Raw genomic sequence first — 15,271 nt, 5'->3', positions numbered from 1 at the left:
CACCGCCCCCCCCCACCCACCCTTCCATTTGTATAGGATAATTTTTTGCAATAGCGCAACGAATTTTTAATTAATTGCAGTGAAAATAAACAAAGCATTCAATCGGCAATTCCACATTCAATTGCAAGAGCTCGTGCAGCATGAAAAAGAGAGATGCTCATAGGAAGTAAAATAAACAGTAAATGAGTGGCATTGTCAGTAGGATTTTATCGAAGGAGTATTTTTTGGCTACATTTTTATCGATACCAAAAATAAAAGTGTGCAAGGGTATCGAAAGCCCTTTCGAAAAGTATAGGTACGAGAACAATTTGGACGCTTGTCAATTATCATTAAAATCAATTAAAGATCGCGAATGCTTTGGAGAAAGAAATCGATCAGCCTAACAAGATCAAGAATCTGCTCGTGATTCAAAAGTGCAATGCGAGCGAGCGAAATGATGGTTGGCAAAAAAACGAGGGAAACGGCAGAACGTCGCCGATCGCGCTACAGCGAAAACGTTTACTTAGTACCGCAACCACAAAACACGTGCGCGTCAATGTCGGTTCTTTGAGTAAATATAGCTCGCGTGCGGTATACGCAAGTCCGCGCGCACTCGCGGCCGCACGTAGTCTCTCGCCGAATGAAAAGAGGGAGGAGGACATTGCTGGGAAAAAGTGAGGGAGGAGAAGCTCGCCAAAACAATCGTACGCCACTCATCGGATGCGCGCTGCAAGAAACTCAACGTCAATTAAACCATACGCGACGGCATTATCGCGGCCTCGCTTCCTCCACCCGTTTACATTCGCTCCACCTACCTCACCTCCCCTTATTCTTGCCTTACTCCCCCATTCCCCTCCCCTTACCAATACCCTTACCGCATCATTTTTATGTCAGAAATAGCAAAATCTTTATTCTAATTGCTCGATGCTATTTATAATATATATTACAAGCCCAAGCTATTCAAAATTACTCGTAAATGAGAGTAAACCTTAGTAGTATGTACTGGTAAATAAGTTTTTGCAACATAATTTTTTTTTTGCTTTACATCTATATAACATTTATATACTAAAAAATATTACAAATAACGTTTGATTCGGCGCTACATCAATTGTTTTGGAATTTTTTTTTCTTTTATTGCAGTATAATATATATTTTATCTTGGCGCGCGCGCGCGCGCGCACACACACATCACACACATCACACACACACACATCACACACATCACACACATCACACCATTCAAGTAATGCACATAGGTATACGTACATGCCAGCATACGCATAAGTTATGAAGAAATTATAAACGTACATTCAAGAAACGCACTTGCATTTATCAATTTTTTACTTATTTTACGGCTATTCGAAAATTGCAGCTCATACTCATATATTTAAAATGTAATAATTCATCAAATTCATAGACCAATGTGTCTCGGGAATTATCGGAAATACTTTATATTTTAGAACGTAATTACAACAAAGTGTTATATCCACGATCTTTGCGACGAACAAACGTGTATAGGTACTCTAAGTAATCATTGCTCCTCGTAAAAGATTGCAAACAGTACGCGGAATTTAAGGTAGAACCCAATGTCCTTGCTATCGCTAAAAGAAAATTACAATAACATTGGCATATTCGTAAAAAGCATGTGGACAGCGTGGCGCTCGCGAGCGACAAATAGAGAAGACGAAGGTGGGCGCGGCTGCCGAAAAAGCAGCGGAACGCGTTCGCGCACTCGTGGGCCCCCAGTGGCGGGAAAGAAAGGCCCTCGGAAGAAAGAGGAGAGCGCGAATAAAGAAACGTAGTCGTGGACGGAGAGAGGGAATGAGGACGTTGCACGCCCGCGATCTCGAGATCCGGCAGGCAGGAGCTCCCGCAGACGTTTCTTTATGGGCGTCCGATTACCGTCGAAGGATAAAGAATGAATCTCGGAATCTCCTCGTTAGGAGGCGTACCACCTGCTGATTGGCCGGGCGCGCGGGGCTTTTTCTCCTCCACGCGTCCTCCTTGGCCGGCTTTTCAGGGAATCCTCCGATATTTTCAGCGGCGGCTTTTTGCACCGCGCGAATATGAGCGCCCGCGCGAGGTGTTCGGCACGACTGATCTTGCTCGCCGTGTAATGACGCCGTGGAAACACGCGAAAACGTCTTGTACGGAAATTCTTGAATTTCATATAAAGTTCGATTGGTTTTTGTCACGTATCACCCCACCCGAGTCGAGCTAACGATGCGTCAGCGCCGTTGCGCACGAAGCTTCGACCACTCTCCCGGCCTCTCCCCGCCTCCTCACCACATACTCCTTATTTCGGACCAGCGATCCCTCCCTTTCTTTTGCACTCGCTTTTTCGCTCTCGATACTCTGTACACTTCTTAATTATAAAGGGGAGAGAGAGAGAGAGAGAGAGAGAGAGAGAGAGAGAGAGAGAACAGGCATACTAGTTTTAAGTGGATTCTGGGCTTTCAATACTTAAATAGCTCTACATTATGACACATTATGTAACCGTCGAATAACTATGCGTTAATTCATAACTTTCATCATCGGCGTTGAATTATCTTTATTAATAAAATTTAGGCTTCGATCGCACTACGAGCAAGCTATTTTACGCTTATCAATTTACGCCATTTCGTGACAAATCTATTTTTATCTATACGACAACATTATTTTCCGACACTAGAAACTAATTGCTATTATTGCACTGTCGTAAATAATCATTTCTTGAAATTTTTGATAGATGCAATTTTTTAAAATGCAACACACAGCATCGAAGACTCACATTGATTGATAAATCGTATGATATTGGAATACTCGAGACTGGAAACTAAGGACTAGTAAATTGAGACCAAGACGAGGGCCCATCACATTGACGTATTTTCCAATAATTCCTACATTCGAGGCAATGAGTCTCGAGTCACATTTGGCTTGTGGCCCGATGTATTTCATCCGAATTACCTCGACTAATTGAATCGGAGTAAGCTTTTACGTTGGCTGTACAGCGAACTTTCGAATAAAAAGCGGAGCTCGCTCATATGAAATTCGATTTCGCGCATCGCGATCCGCACCGGGCAAGCGTAGTCCATGAGAAAAAGCCCGGCAATAAGTCGAAAGTCGAGGCCAGCGTCGATTATTCTCGGCTTTCGTCGAAAAAGGACGGGTATCGCGCGAAGTACACGCATGCGCCCGGACCAGAAAAAGCACGTGGCCACGATTAGTCGCTCGTTGGGTAAACACGTACTTTCGTCCTCCGTTCGTCGCCACCACCACCACCACCCACCCCCTCCGACGCCAGCTCCCAAAACCATCCTCCCGGGCCCAACCACTGTCCCCTCCTCGTTCGATATCCCCGTCTCGGTCCCCTTTCCGTCGCTCAGCACTCGCAGCGCTCACCCCTTTGTTCCCTTTGGGCCGGGACTCGCGCGCGTCTCATTGATTAATTCAGATCTCGTTTTATGGGCCCGCTGGCTAGCTTATGCGCGCCCGAGCGATTTGGCGCGCGTGGGGGATGAGAAGCAGGGGCAAGAAAGGCCCGGCCGCTCTCTAATAGCTCGCGCCGGCATTCCCGCGATCCAAAAAATGTGCCAAGGCCCCGCGCGTCCCGCGAATTCCGTTTATCTGCGTATCGCACGGGGACGCTTCCCCCGAACTCCGCCAATCTTTTTGCATGAACGCGTGTTTTCTGCATCCGGATCCCGATTGAACGATTCCACGCGGCAATTGCCCCGAGGCCTTTTTGCTTCGACGCGCGCGCGCGCGCGCGCGCGCGCCCCTCGCTTCCACAAGAAACGTCCGTAATGTACCTACGCACCCGGCCCCGTCTGCTTTTTAATTTCGACGCTACGGGTCCGATGTGCGCCCCGCTTGTTCTTACGCTTTACCATGAATTCACGGTGAGGGCTTGTAGGCCTTTCAGTTTTCAGTCCTCGGGACTCGGGACACGCGCAGAGCGCCTTTCGACGATTCATCCTTTCGTCACTCGAACGTCATTCCGAGCCTTCGACCCCTCCCTTCCAAATTCAATCAAGAGATTCATCGGCCAATCCCCAAATTATAATTATCAATGAGCCAGCGTTAAAATTAATAAAATTAATAAGGAAACCTACATCCGGAAATATAACCGGCGTATCCTCATTCTAATGAGATTAATAGTATTGAGGGATGGGGAGGAGATGGAGGGATGTATGATGGCAAGATAATATACCGGCCAACTCATGTGCTTAGACGCGTTTGCGATTCGAATGGATAAGCGAGTGTGCGATTTGCCCCTTTGTTGGCCACTTGAAATATTGGCTGCGGATTGGCTGAGAGTGAGTCGAGATTGGAGGACTTCATTGACCGGTGTAGTGCGAGAACTACCGAGGCGAGGTGTGGTAACTGTCTTGGGCCTCAGCCAAATTCGAATTGCGAGGAGGCACGTGATCCTCCTTGAAGCGACCTACGTCCGTCTACTACGGGACTTTTCTAATCGATTTCGAAACTGTGCAGAAAAAGTAACATGCGCTTGCCCAGCAAATGCAATACACTTTTGTCGGTTATTATCGGTTCTTATATTCAATATTTCCCGTTGAAATTAGCACGTATGCTATAAAGTAATATCTGAATGTACTAGATTAAATAGTTTCCGCTCAATGATACAGACACCGACATCTGATCTACTTCGATAATGCTCGTATATAAAAAATTCTTTCTACTTATCGACTAAAATTTTAGTTAATAATAATTTTAGACTTTAATTTAGCTACGCGAGACACGTGAAAACATTCGGTTAAATCGAACTCTCTCTTTTACCATCGATTCAATTTGTTTTTCTTGTTTTTTGTTTTTTGTTTTATAATTGTTTATGATAAAATTCATACTAATGACTATAAATTTCTTGCATACAATCAATGCCTATTCTACTAAGTCACTTGATCGTAAAAAAAAAAAACTCTCACGGAAGCATTGTTCATCGTATCTTACGACTCCTCCAATTCCAATTCGATCTCCTAGTCGTAACTTTAGTAAGTCGGCCAACCACTCGACGGAGTTTATATACTCGAGGCTTTTACGCGATGGTTCATCAAGGGTTGGATCATTCCTAGTCTCAACCAGCCTTGGTTTGTAGTGCATCAGTATTTGAAAAACATAATGGCCAATGAATGAGAACGCTATTATTACCTTTTACACATATATATTTCATGAATTTTCGTTTATACACAACCATTTATCTATTCTTATACACGTATATCTTACACGGATAATTCGTTTAACGTAAAGACTCTAATAAAATTCGAGATAATAATTCGAGATATCATCACGAATCATTGAAATCATTGAAATCTACAATTGGCAATATTATTTGTAATGCTGCTAATGGAAGGTAAACGGTTGAATATAATAATATCTTAGCGCGCGTGAATTAATCAATGCTTTATTCGGCCGTATAAATAACATATAAAGCATTATTACTTAACGTGTCCTCAAATTTATATGTGCATTTTATTGCTTCGTACCTAGACTTTGGATCGTTAAATTTATAACGCAATTTTGCAAAGACTAGCAACAAATGTATTGACTATCCACTGCTAATAACGATTGGTTAAAAGTATTTTTATGACGAACGAATAGCTTACATTGTCGAAGAATTCAATTTAATAATGACGTTTATTCATTAAAGATGTATGTAAAAGTACAAAAGACATTCCTGCGATTTAATTGATCGAAAAGTAATAATGTTTGGCTATAAGAACGCTCATGTAAGTAGAGGTGGAATCGATCTTTGCTGCAATTTAACATCGTTAAAAACGATATATATATATATATATATATATATATAAATATCATAGATATTTTCATAGATAATGCATGCCAAGAGCTCTTCCAATTATCAATTGATCCCGTAAACTTCATACTTGGAGCCTTTTAGCCGAACAAGGCCGGGCATAAGCAGAAATCAGTGCAACAGATAGTGTTGGTGAAACGTAAGGGGGAGGCGAAGGAGACGAGAACTCGCGCACGAGGTGGTAGAAGAATCGGCTTAGCTCGGGTTCTAGCGACTGAGGGCCATGTCGTCAGGACAGTTCGGGGTGGGGGCAGAAGATCGAACAAGGCGGACCGCGGACGGAAAGACAGACAGGACCGGAGACCGCTCATTACGGTGCCGGCGCAGACGCGTGGAATGCGGTCGCTTCTCTCTCTCTCTCTCTCTCTCTCTCTCTCTCTCTCTCTCTGATACAATAAATATAGCATCGGATCGGTGAGCAGACTGATGCTGACGGGGACGGAGTGAGAGTGAGAGAGGCAGACAAAAGAGGGACGACATCAAGCGCGAGGGTGGGAGGAGGGTGAGGCGGCGATTGGCGTGGAGGGGGGACGGGCGGTGGGGAGTTAGGGGGGGTGGGGGAGTGGGGGGTATGCAGCGGCGTTCGATGTGGAGAGCTGAAACGTCGAGGTGAAGCGACGACGAACTGCCAGTGATGCTGCTGACAACAATGCCCGAGCATAGTAACGACATCCAGTTAAATCGAATGCTCTTGGCGAGAGAGCGAGAGAGAGAGAGAGGGCGATTGCAAGTGAGCGAGAGAGGAGGATAGATTGATAGATGGATAGTGGGTGAGGAGGGCGATGGAGGGATAGAGGGGGAGAAAGCGATGGAGGAGGCAAAAAATGCGCGGCTTGATTACTTTTTCTTACTTTCTTTTTGTATGCGAGTTGACTTACGACTAAGCGTCGTGACTTTGTGTATTTTTTGAATGGACCTGCAGAGTATGATCCGTCTTGCGAATCTCACTTTATGCTATCTATCGGTGTACATGGTTTCCATATTTTTCATTTCAATCTCATCATTTATATATTTGTTAAGAAACCAGCGTGTCACTTTCATCCAAAATGTTGCTTTTGCAAATTCGATAATGCATAATTTTAAAAATAGCGATTACAAATTCTTTCCCATATTGTCCTCAAGTATGAATGAAGTCTTTTTCATTAGGTAAATTTATGCTGAATTTAAGTTTTAAATTGTAGCTCATTCTTTTAATTTGCAATTTAAAATTATAATAATAATATTAAAAAAAAAAAAAAAAAAAAAAAAAAAAAAAAAAAAAAAACCCATTCAATAGTGATTGTTATTAATTTTGAACATTTCTTTTTTAATAATACGGAAGAGTATTATTTGCTACATGTAAACTAAAGTGTTGCTCTCGATATTTAAAGAGGCGTAGCCAATGATGTGTTAATATTCTCACTGCACCCTCATCCTAACGGAAGGAAAAAAAAAAAAAAAAAAAAAAAAAAAAAAAAAATTTGTATCCGCCGCAGGAAAGACCGCATTCATTTTAAAAAATATATGCAGATTTACGATTGGTCATGCGTTGCCTCGCGTAACTCTTGATACCGCTTTAAAGGTATTTTCACGAAAGTATATTCGTAATTATACGAAATAAAATAAAAAATATATATACATATGGAGGATTCCTGTTACTTTGGTGATTATATAATATTCCGCCCTTACATATCGAAATATAGATATTTTTACAAATTGCTGTTTCATTCCTCATTATCTGCTTTGTATTTTAATTTATTTATATTTATGTATTTTAATTTATAAAAGATTCGTATCTTTTACCTAAATGGGCCTAACCAAAAATCTTTGGACTACAAGTGACGTATAAATGAAGGCATCGCGAGTACCGTACGTACGATGACGCATATCCAACATCCTTCGTAATGTTTAGAAACGTAAGTCAGCCGAGTGCACCACTAACCGCATTCTAATACCAATACGGATATCGCAATATATTTTTGGCTATCATCAATGTTTAAAAATCTTTAGGATAATTTGAATTTGAATAATTTCAGTATTCCAATTAATTTCAATATACTGTTTAACTTGTATCAATCACCAATATCTTAAATTATTTAGAAATAGTCCTACGTAATATTGTTACAGCTAACGTAAAGAAAGGACGAGCAGATGAATCCAGTAATAATCGATCACATAATTTTTATAAAAACTCGCATCACTCGACATGGAAATCTCAATGTATACGTATAGCTTGACTCCGTTAATTCATGCAACTTATCGATTTTAGATCACTGATCAATCACGGTATACAGGTATTCGAGCAACGAACTTTAATCGATGCTTTTATAATTATTGACCAGTACTGCCGACCGCGTCTCCTCCAATTTGCGAGCCAACCTCTGTACTTTTTGCCCTCGTGATCACTCTCTCTTCTTTAGGTAGCGGCTATAGCATCTCTTATCGACTCATCCTGATCTTATCGACATTCAAAAATCTTGCTACTCCAAGTATATGTAAGAGATGCCTGTGTGTTTGTGCGTCTATGCGCGCGCGTGTGCATCCGCGTGCGCGTGCAAAGAGTAAGAATGAATGGGAGAGGGGAAGAGATTTGGAAAGAGAGAGAGAGAGAGAGAGAGAGTCAGTCGGAAATTTTATAAAAATATAGCTAGATAATATAAGTTTATTCGCGACTATATAACATGAATAATGTGGACAGATAAGATTTTTTCTTATTTCATATTTCCTACGTGATGACAAAACCTGATTGATATATCGTATTTACAATTTATAATCCTCACATTCTGTTAACGAAACTGATTATTTTAACTGATTTACACGTAAAAAATATTCCAACTATATTGTTCGATTTAACCGGTGTATTTGAAATAATATACATTTCTATTTGAAATTATATACATTATTATAAAATGGCAGTTAGATTAATAATTTTGCAATTTGTCCTGACTACTTGACATCTCATTTGAATCAACTCTATTAAATATGACTGATTAAGTTTGTCGAATAGGAAGTAAATATATTAAAAAAAAACGACAAAAAAAAAAAAAAAAAAAAAAAAAAAAAAAAAAAAAAAAAAAAAAAAAAAAAACGAAAATTAGCGATTTGCTATATTAAAAAATATTTATAAACGAAACAATAAAATTAATGGAAGAGGAGTTAATAGAAGCAATCGTGTTAAGCACACAGTCTTAATTTCATCAATTTTAGAGATGAAAATTTAAAAAAAGACGCCTAGGATGGGAGAAAGCCGTGTTTAACTGAATATGTCGCGCGTCAAGTCAAGTATAATGAAGGCTTCGAAGAAAAGGAAGGAATAGTCGGAGAATATCGTTACTTTAACTTGTGTCACAACTCCTAAAACGGCACATCGACGTAGCTCATTTGAATTTCGCACTCCACGTTATCTCGCTTGGCTCTTCCAGTAGCGTCTCATCCGGGCAAACCGACTCATTACGGAAGAAAAAGAAGGAGACCCTGGGAGATAAATAGATGCAAACGGCGTCGGCTCTTGTCAGGTCGTGGTCGAGGCGAAGATAGAATGGGATGGGTAAAAAAGGGATCGGGGCAGAAGGTGATGTCGGTGAAGGTAGGAAGGGGGTGGGGAGAGGGAGGGGTAACGATGATGTGGGGTGGGTTGTCCGTGTGGCGGTGATTGGGGGGGGGGGGGGGGGGGGGGGGGGGGGGGGGGGGGGGGGTAGGAAGAGGAGGAGGAGTAAGCGCGCGGCGCGCGAAAAGATCTCAGGGGCAGGACAGGACGGAGCTGATAACGTCACGCCCGTTATTAATTACCGCGCGAGGTTCGACTGTTTGCAATTAGCGTCCGATCGTTTATAGTTAATTGCGGCAACGCGCGCGACTCCTATGCACTTACCCCCTTTCATTCTTGCTGCCACCATTAATTACGTCTCCCTTTCCTCGCCCATCTCTCTTTCGTCTTTACTCCCTCTCTGTTTTCTCATTCGACCCACGGTTTTCTTTTTCTTCACGCTTCTCCCGTTGTTTTCGTCGTCGTTGTCGTTATATCGCGCACTTTCACTCTTTAATATTTCGCATTATTTCTGGAGGAATTTTTAAGCCGCCCCGCCTGCGTCTTGGCGTTCCTTTTATTTTTGCCATGATAATAGAGTATTTAAAGCAAGGAAGAGTTTTTCGTGTAATTAAATTGCTTTACATTCGATCAAATATTTTTTATTCCTAGGTACTCGGGGCTATAAGTTATTCTGGCATCGTCTTATTATCCGCGTAATCGTTGGTTCGCGCGGACATTTTTGCTTTTAGATTCGATTTAGATATGTTATTGCATCTCATTAATCTCTATTAATTATTGCAATTTGCCATATGATATTTAAAAAGAATTATTAAATTTGAGTATTTAAAATTGTTAAGGCGCTAAGAGCAGATTAATTTTATTATAATTTAGCAATTAATTAAAATTACAATATTAATTAATTTGAAATGGATTTCGAATAGTGGATATTTAAGGCCAATTTATCGAATGAGGATAAAATTTGAAAATTGGGTAATTAATTACAAAATTAAAATAAAAATAAAAATATAAAAAAATAATCATATTTTTAAAAGGATTTTTAAATATATTTTTCAAAAATGAATCATCGCATCCTTTTAATCAACATTCTCCAATTTAAGCTTATTCAATTTTCCAAAATGATTATTATGCGATTAATTTCCGATAAGATGTATATTTAGTTTTTAGTTCTTCGTTCTTTCCCCGTAATTTTAGAATTATAACACATGCCAACAAGATTAGATAATTATTTTATTAAAATAACAAAATACTTTTTAACAACTACATTTAAATCAGTAGTTCGTTATGATAAAATTTTTTTTTTTTTTTTTTTTTTTTTTTTTTTTTTTTTAATTATTATTATTATTATTATTATTATTATTATTATTAATATTATAGTAAAATGTATTTGATCGTTCTAGGTTATATAATCGTATAAGTATGGTAAAGAGATAAAACTTAAAAATTCTTTTTTTTATGTAAATAATTAGGAATTTGCATAATTGGCAATATTAACAAGTAAAATGTTGAATCATGTTTGTGATTGCGTTTTAAAAGACCGTGGAAAGCTTTCTTCGGCGTACAATAAGCCTCCATAATTGAATAAATTGAGATTCATCGCGCGAACCGTTGGGTGCGCGACACGCGTCACTTTCAGTCCAAGGCTCGAACATTCGTCGTCGATTGATAAAATAAGTTGCCTAAGAATCACGAAAATTTAAAAGCGTAAGAAAATAGAAGCATAAGAAAAGCGTTTCGCTCGTAAAAGCAGGAAGGCCGTAACATCGTGTTCGGGGTAAGTGATCGGAGAAAAAGTGTAGCACGATGGAATCACGGCGGCTGTCCCCTTTACCGTAAAATATTTTTTCAGTGTCACTGAGCCAATCGCGCATCTCCCGCGGAGTGCGAGTTCGCGACAACTCGCGGCCGCTTGATTTACGTCTGCCCTCGGGATCGCCGGCCTCCCCAACCCCTGCGCTACGCCCCCCTCCCCCACCCCCGCCAAGATCGAAACCATCGCAAACACTCGCGCGTCTCGGCTTTGAACAATGGAATTGCGTCGCTGCGTCAATCTGCCCCTATCAATCACTTTGTTGGCTCCTCCACCTCCAGTGTGGCCGGTTTCTCGTTTCCTCGTCTCTGTCCTGATGAGGCACACCGCGTGCGCCTACCTAAGCTTAGGAACTCGAGCGCTAACCTCGGCAGCTTGCAACCCATGCTTTTACACGCAACGCGCGCGCGAGCGCATCCCATCCTCCGAGTCTCTGGAATTGCGCCGAGATAGCTAATTTAGCGAAATACGACTGCCAATTGTCGCAGGATACTTCTTTGTAATCGAGTATCTTAGTAATTAGAGGATTTGCAACTCCGCTAATATGACGGATTAGACATTCGTATGTACATAAGATATTTCCATAAGAAATGAAAAGTGATTATCTTTGTCTCATTTGTGCTTAGGAATTTGGAAAGAATGGAATTTCAAATTTTAAAAATGTTTGTCACTGCAGAAAACTATATGCAGAAAAATATATGCGTGCGTATTCGTTGTAGCACGTAAGATAAGATAAAGAAATATACTTTTGAATTTAAAATGATCTTGATATTAAAGGTGAAAATATTTGCATGAAAATGTTAAATTTAAAGTTTTGGGAATTACGGTAATACGAAACTTGACGTCGTTTATATAAGTTTTACAGTTTCCCTTGTTAATCCCTTCTTAAGACCATCATCTCCTAACAACTTATGTAGAAGATCCTAGAATATTTGGTTTATTTGTTATGGTTTATATTTTGCTAAAATTTCACATAATCAACATTTGATTTGTATTTTGAAGTTAGGCAATAGGCTAAAACTTTTTGACACTTTATATCTGATTTTTATAACAATTTTTATAAGCGATCTTTTTAACAAATTTAACGGCTTTCTTTTTAATTATGAAATTATTTTAATATTTATTATGCATATTATTCTTGAGTTCGTAATGAGATAGTGAGAATTTTTCATATTACTTTAGCATCAGTGGATAATAGTTGTTATTGCAAATGAGAAAGCGTGTTTAAAGAAAGTATCTTATACTTTGATAGGCTCTGTTTTATTTATTTAAAACCGTGAAAATTTAACATTTATATTATATATTATATAGAACGTAAAATCAATGTGAAATATTAAAGTTGATATAAATCTTACCTAATTACTTATATGATATATTGTAGTATTTGTAGTATATTGTAGTATACTTATATGTATTGCTTGTTACTTAACTGATAATCAATGATGAAGCCAACTATTTTGAAAATCTTTCGCAACGTAAATATATTTTATAAATTTATTATATTTACAATTCACGACGTTATTCATTGTGTTATGAATTAACAAAAAAAAATTTTTTTCCCAATAGTTAGTTATGTTTTCTTATAAAATATATTTCACAATACATTTAGCTAATGAAACATAACACGATAAACCGAATTGAGATACTAGAAAGAAATAATGTTTTAAATGCAGATATTTGACAGTGAAATGGTAATAATCTGGCCATACATTTCAAAGAATTTTCATCACAATCGAGCGTGTCTTATTTCAGATTTGTCGAATAAATTGCAACAAAATTAACATCCTAATATTCAATAATTTTCAGATAATAAAAATATTTAGCTTTACTAGCGTAAGTGCAAATTACGAGTTTTCATTTTTTCTGAGCGCTATAAAGAAGTCTCTACCCACCTCACAAACGTGTAATTTCAAACAGCTCGACACTATGAAAGATCGGTTAAATTGATATCTCACTTGTAAGTTTGGCTCGGTTTGCGCATAGCTTAACGGCTGCTACGATCACTTATTAAAACATAATTATTTCGCTCCTCCTACTTCCCAATATATCGGCTCAGAAATCGATCTATTAAATTTTACTTTCGTGTTTAACCTTTCCATTCGACACGAAGACGGCCGCTCTCGTCATTTCACTTCGATCCACAACTGATCCATGAACACGAGCAATTATTATGTTTAACGAGAATACGGCAGACCAGTAATGGCCTTCTACCGCTGATAGACATTTTCGTTTGAGTACGATACCTACGAAGGTTCAACGAACCCGATCTATCCTTTAATAATGAGAAACTCGGAATTTTTATCGCCGCTCATGAGCTGCCCTGGCTATTGCCCTTTATTCACTAAGCTAATTGTCTAATTTATCGTCACGGAAGTACTTAACGCATACTTTCTTCGCCATCATTGACGTCTGAAGGTCGATTGACCAATGCACAGTTATTATTTGTTAGTGTCCTATTACGTACGCATTCTTTCATTTAGTGGTCAATTCTCAAACGTTAATAATTGATTCCTTTAACATTTTCATTATTATCATAACTGTATACATTTACTGTAATTTATTATATTAACTAATGATTAAAAAAAAACAACCGAGAATAGACGATTTACACATATAGAAATAATAATAGCAATATCGAATAAAATTTATTTCGTTTCAAGTAATTCTCGCTTTTAAGCATTAACTTTGTTCATCAACATCATTCTCAATTACTAACAAAATATAAAATGTAATTTTGATGTAATAGATTATTATTATACTATAATTGTTGATATAGTTAGAGATACATACAGTTAGAAATGTAAGAATAAATACGTATAAATTTTAAAGTCATTAAAGTCCATTATGGTTATTTTCTCTATTACATAAGGGCCGATTACCCAATTTTCTCGGAATCTTATGCATTATTGAAAACATTTAAATTTAATGTAGGATACATTAGCAATATTTTTATTTATCAAATTGACGTATTTAAGATACGGATTTTTATTGAATGACTTCCTACGTTATTGCAAGCTCAACTATTATTAAAAGTACCGTAATCAGTTGATGTTTGACTATTAGACATCGTATTTCATAACAGACAAATATAAATTGGTAATAATTTATAAACTCGTGTGTAATTTAAGTTTATATTAATTAATAAATTGGTCTACAATTTTAATCATTCGTATTAATTAATAGTCACGGCCAAATTATATCAAATTGAATTATATACAAAATTTTAACCCCCCGGTATTATTAGTAATTAGTACTCTTATGCGTAACGAAGTTAATTATCGAAAAATTTTGATTTTCTCACAAATTAACCAACGCAATGAAATTACAATAATTTTAATGACAATATTAAAAAAAATTTCATTTCCACGAAAAGGATTTTAGTTTTAAATATTAAAAAAAAAAACAACAAATATTTAGTTATAATTTTAATTCATCTCACAACATGGGCGCGAGCGCGCGCGCGCACACACACATAACATTAAATAAAAATATCTTACCGATCTGTCCAACACAAAGTCTCTTCGCGATACCTAAAACAATAAAATGTACAATTACTCAATAATTATTTTCAATTAAATCTAACTTAAATGAAATATGTAATTTTAATCACGCCAAATTAGATTAGTAGTGTGGTTAAGATCAATCATACTAGGCTAATTTGTGGATTTCGGTTAGATGGGAGGGCAGAGCAGGTTGCGTGACTTTGGTCCTCAACTTCGCGACCCTCCACGAAGAATCAAGAGCTTGTCCGAAAATCGTGCCGTGACTTACAGGGAAAAGCTTTTATATGAAAGTCTTGGTCGAGGATAAGATCGCTGTCGTAAATTGCGCGGGTAAGCCTAATCTTGTGTCTGGATGAGTGACTAAAGTAAGAGAGCCAGAAGCTCAAGTTTTATTCTTACTGGCGCGACAGTATTCGTAAACTATATATACACTCTGTGCTTTAGAAGTCAAGTGTATGTTCCTAAGTGAATTACCTTCTATAATCATATTATAGGCTATACGGATTTTCCTTATTATAAAATGACAATAATGAAAATAATAATAATAAATATAAAACAAATAACAATAACAAGAACGAGAACAATTACAACAACAACAACAACAACAACAACAACAACAACAACAACAGAAGCTGCAGCAA

General features: G+C 38.1%; 1 protein-coding gene across 1 annotated transcript in view; it reads right to left on the bottom strand.

Annotated features, from left to right (window-relative positions):
• Positions 1 to 15,271, bottom strand: part of LOC105361650 (protein trachealess-like) — a 253,050-nt gene that overhangs the window by 181,941 nt on the left and 55,838 nt on the right. The window contains exon 2 of the mRNA XM_011498900.1: positions 14,625 to 14,657. Within this exon, the coding sequence (XP_011497202.1) occupies positions 14,625 to 14,657 (33 nt within the window). The remainder of the gene's footprint in view (positions 1 to 14,624; positions 14,658 to 15,271) is intronic.

Source organism: Ceratosolen solmsi, unplaced genomic scaffold, assembly GCF_000503995.2.
Source record: "Ceratosolen solmsi marchali unplaced genomic scaffold, CerSol_1.0 scaffold30, whole genome shotgun sequence".
NCBI lineage: Eukaryota > Metazoa > Arthropoda > Insecta > Hymenoptera > Agaonidae > Ceratosolen > Ceratosolen solmsi.
This window is presented reverse-complemented; position numbering and strand designations above follow the sequence as displayed.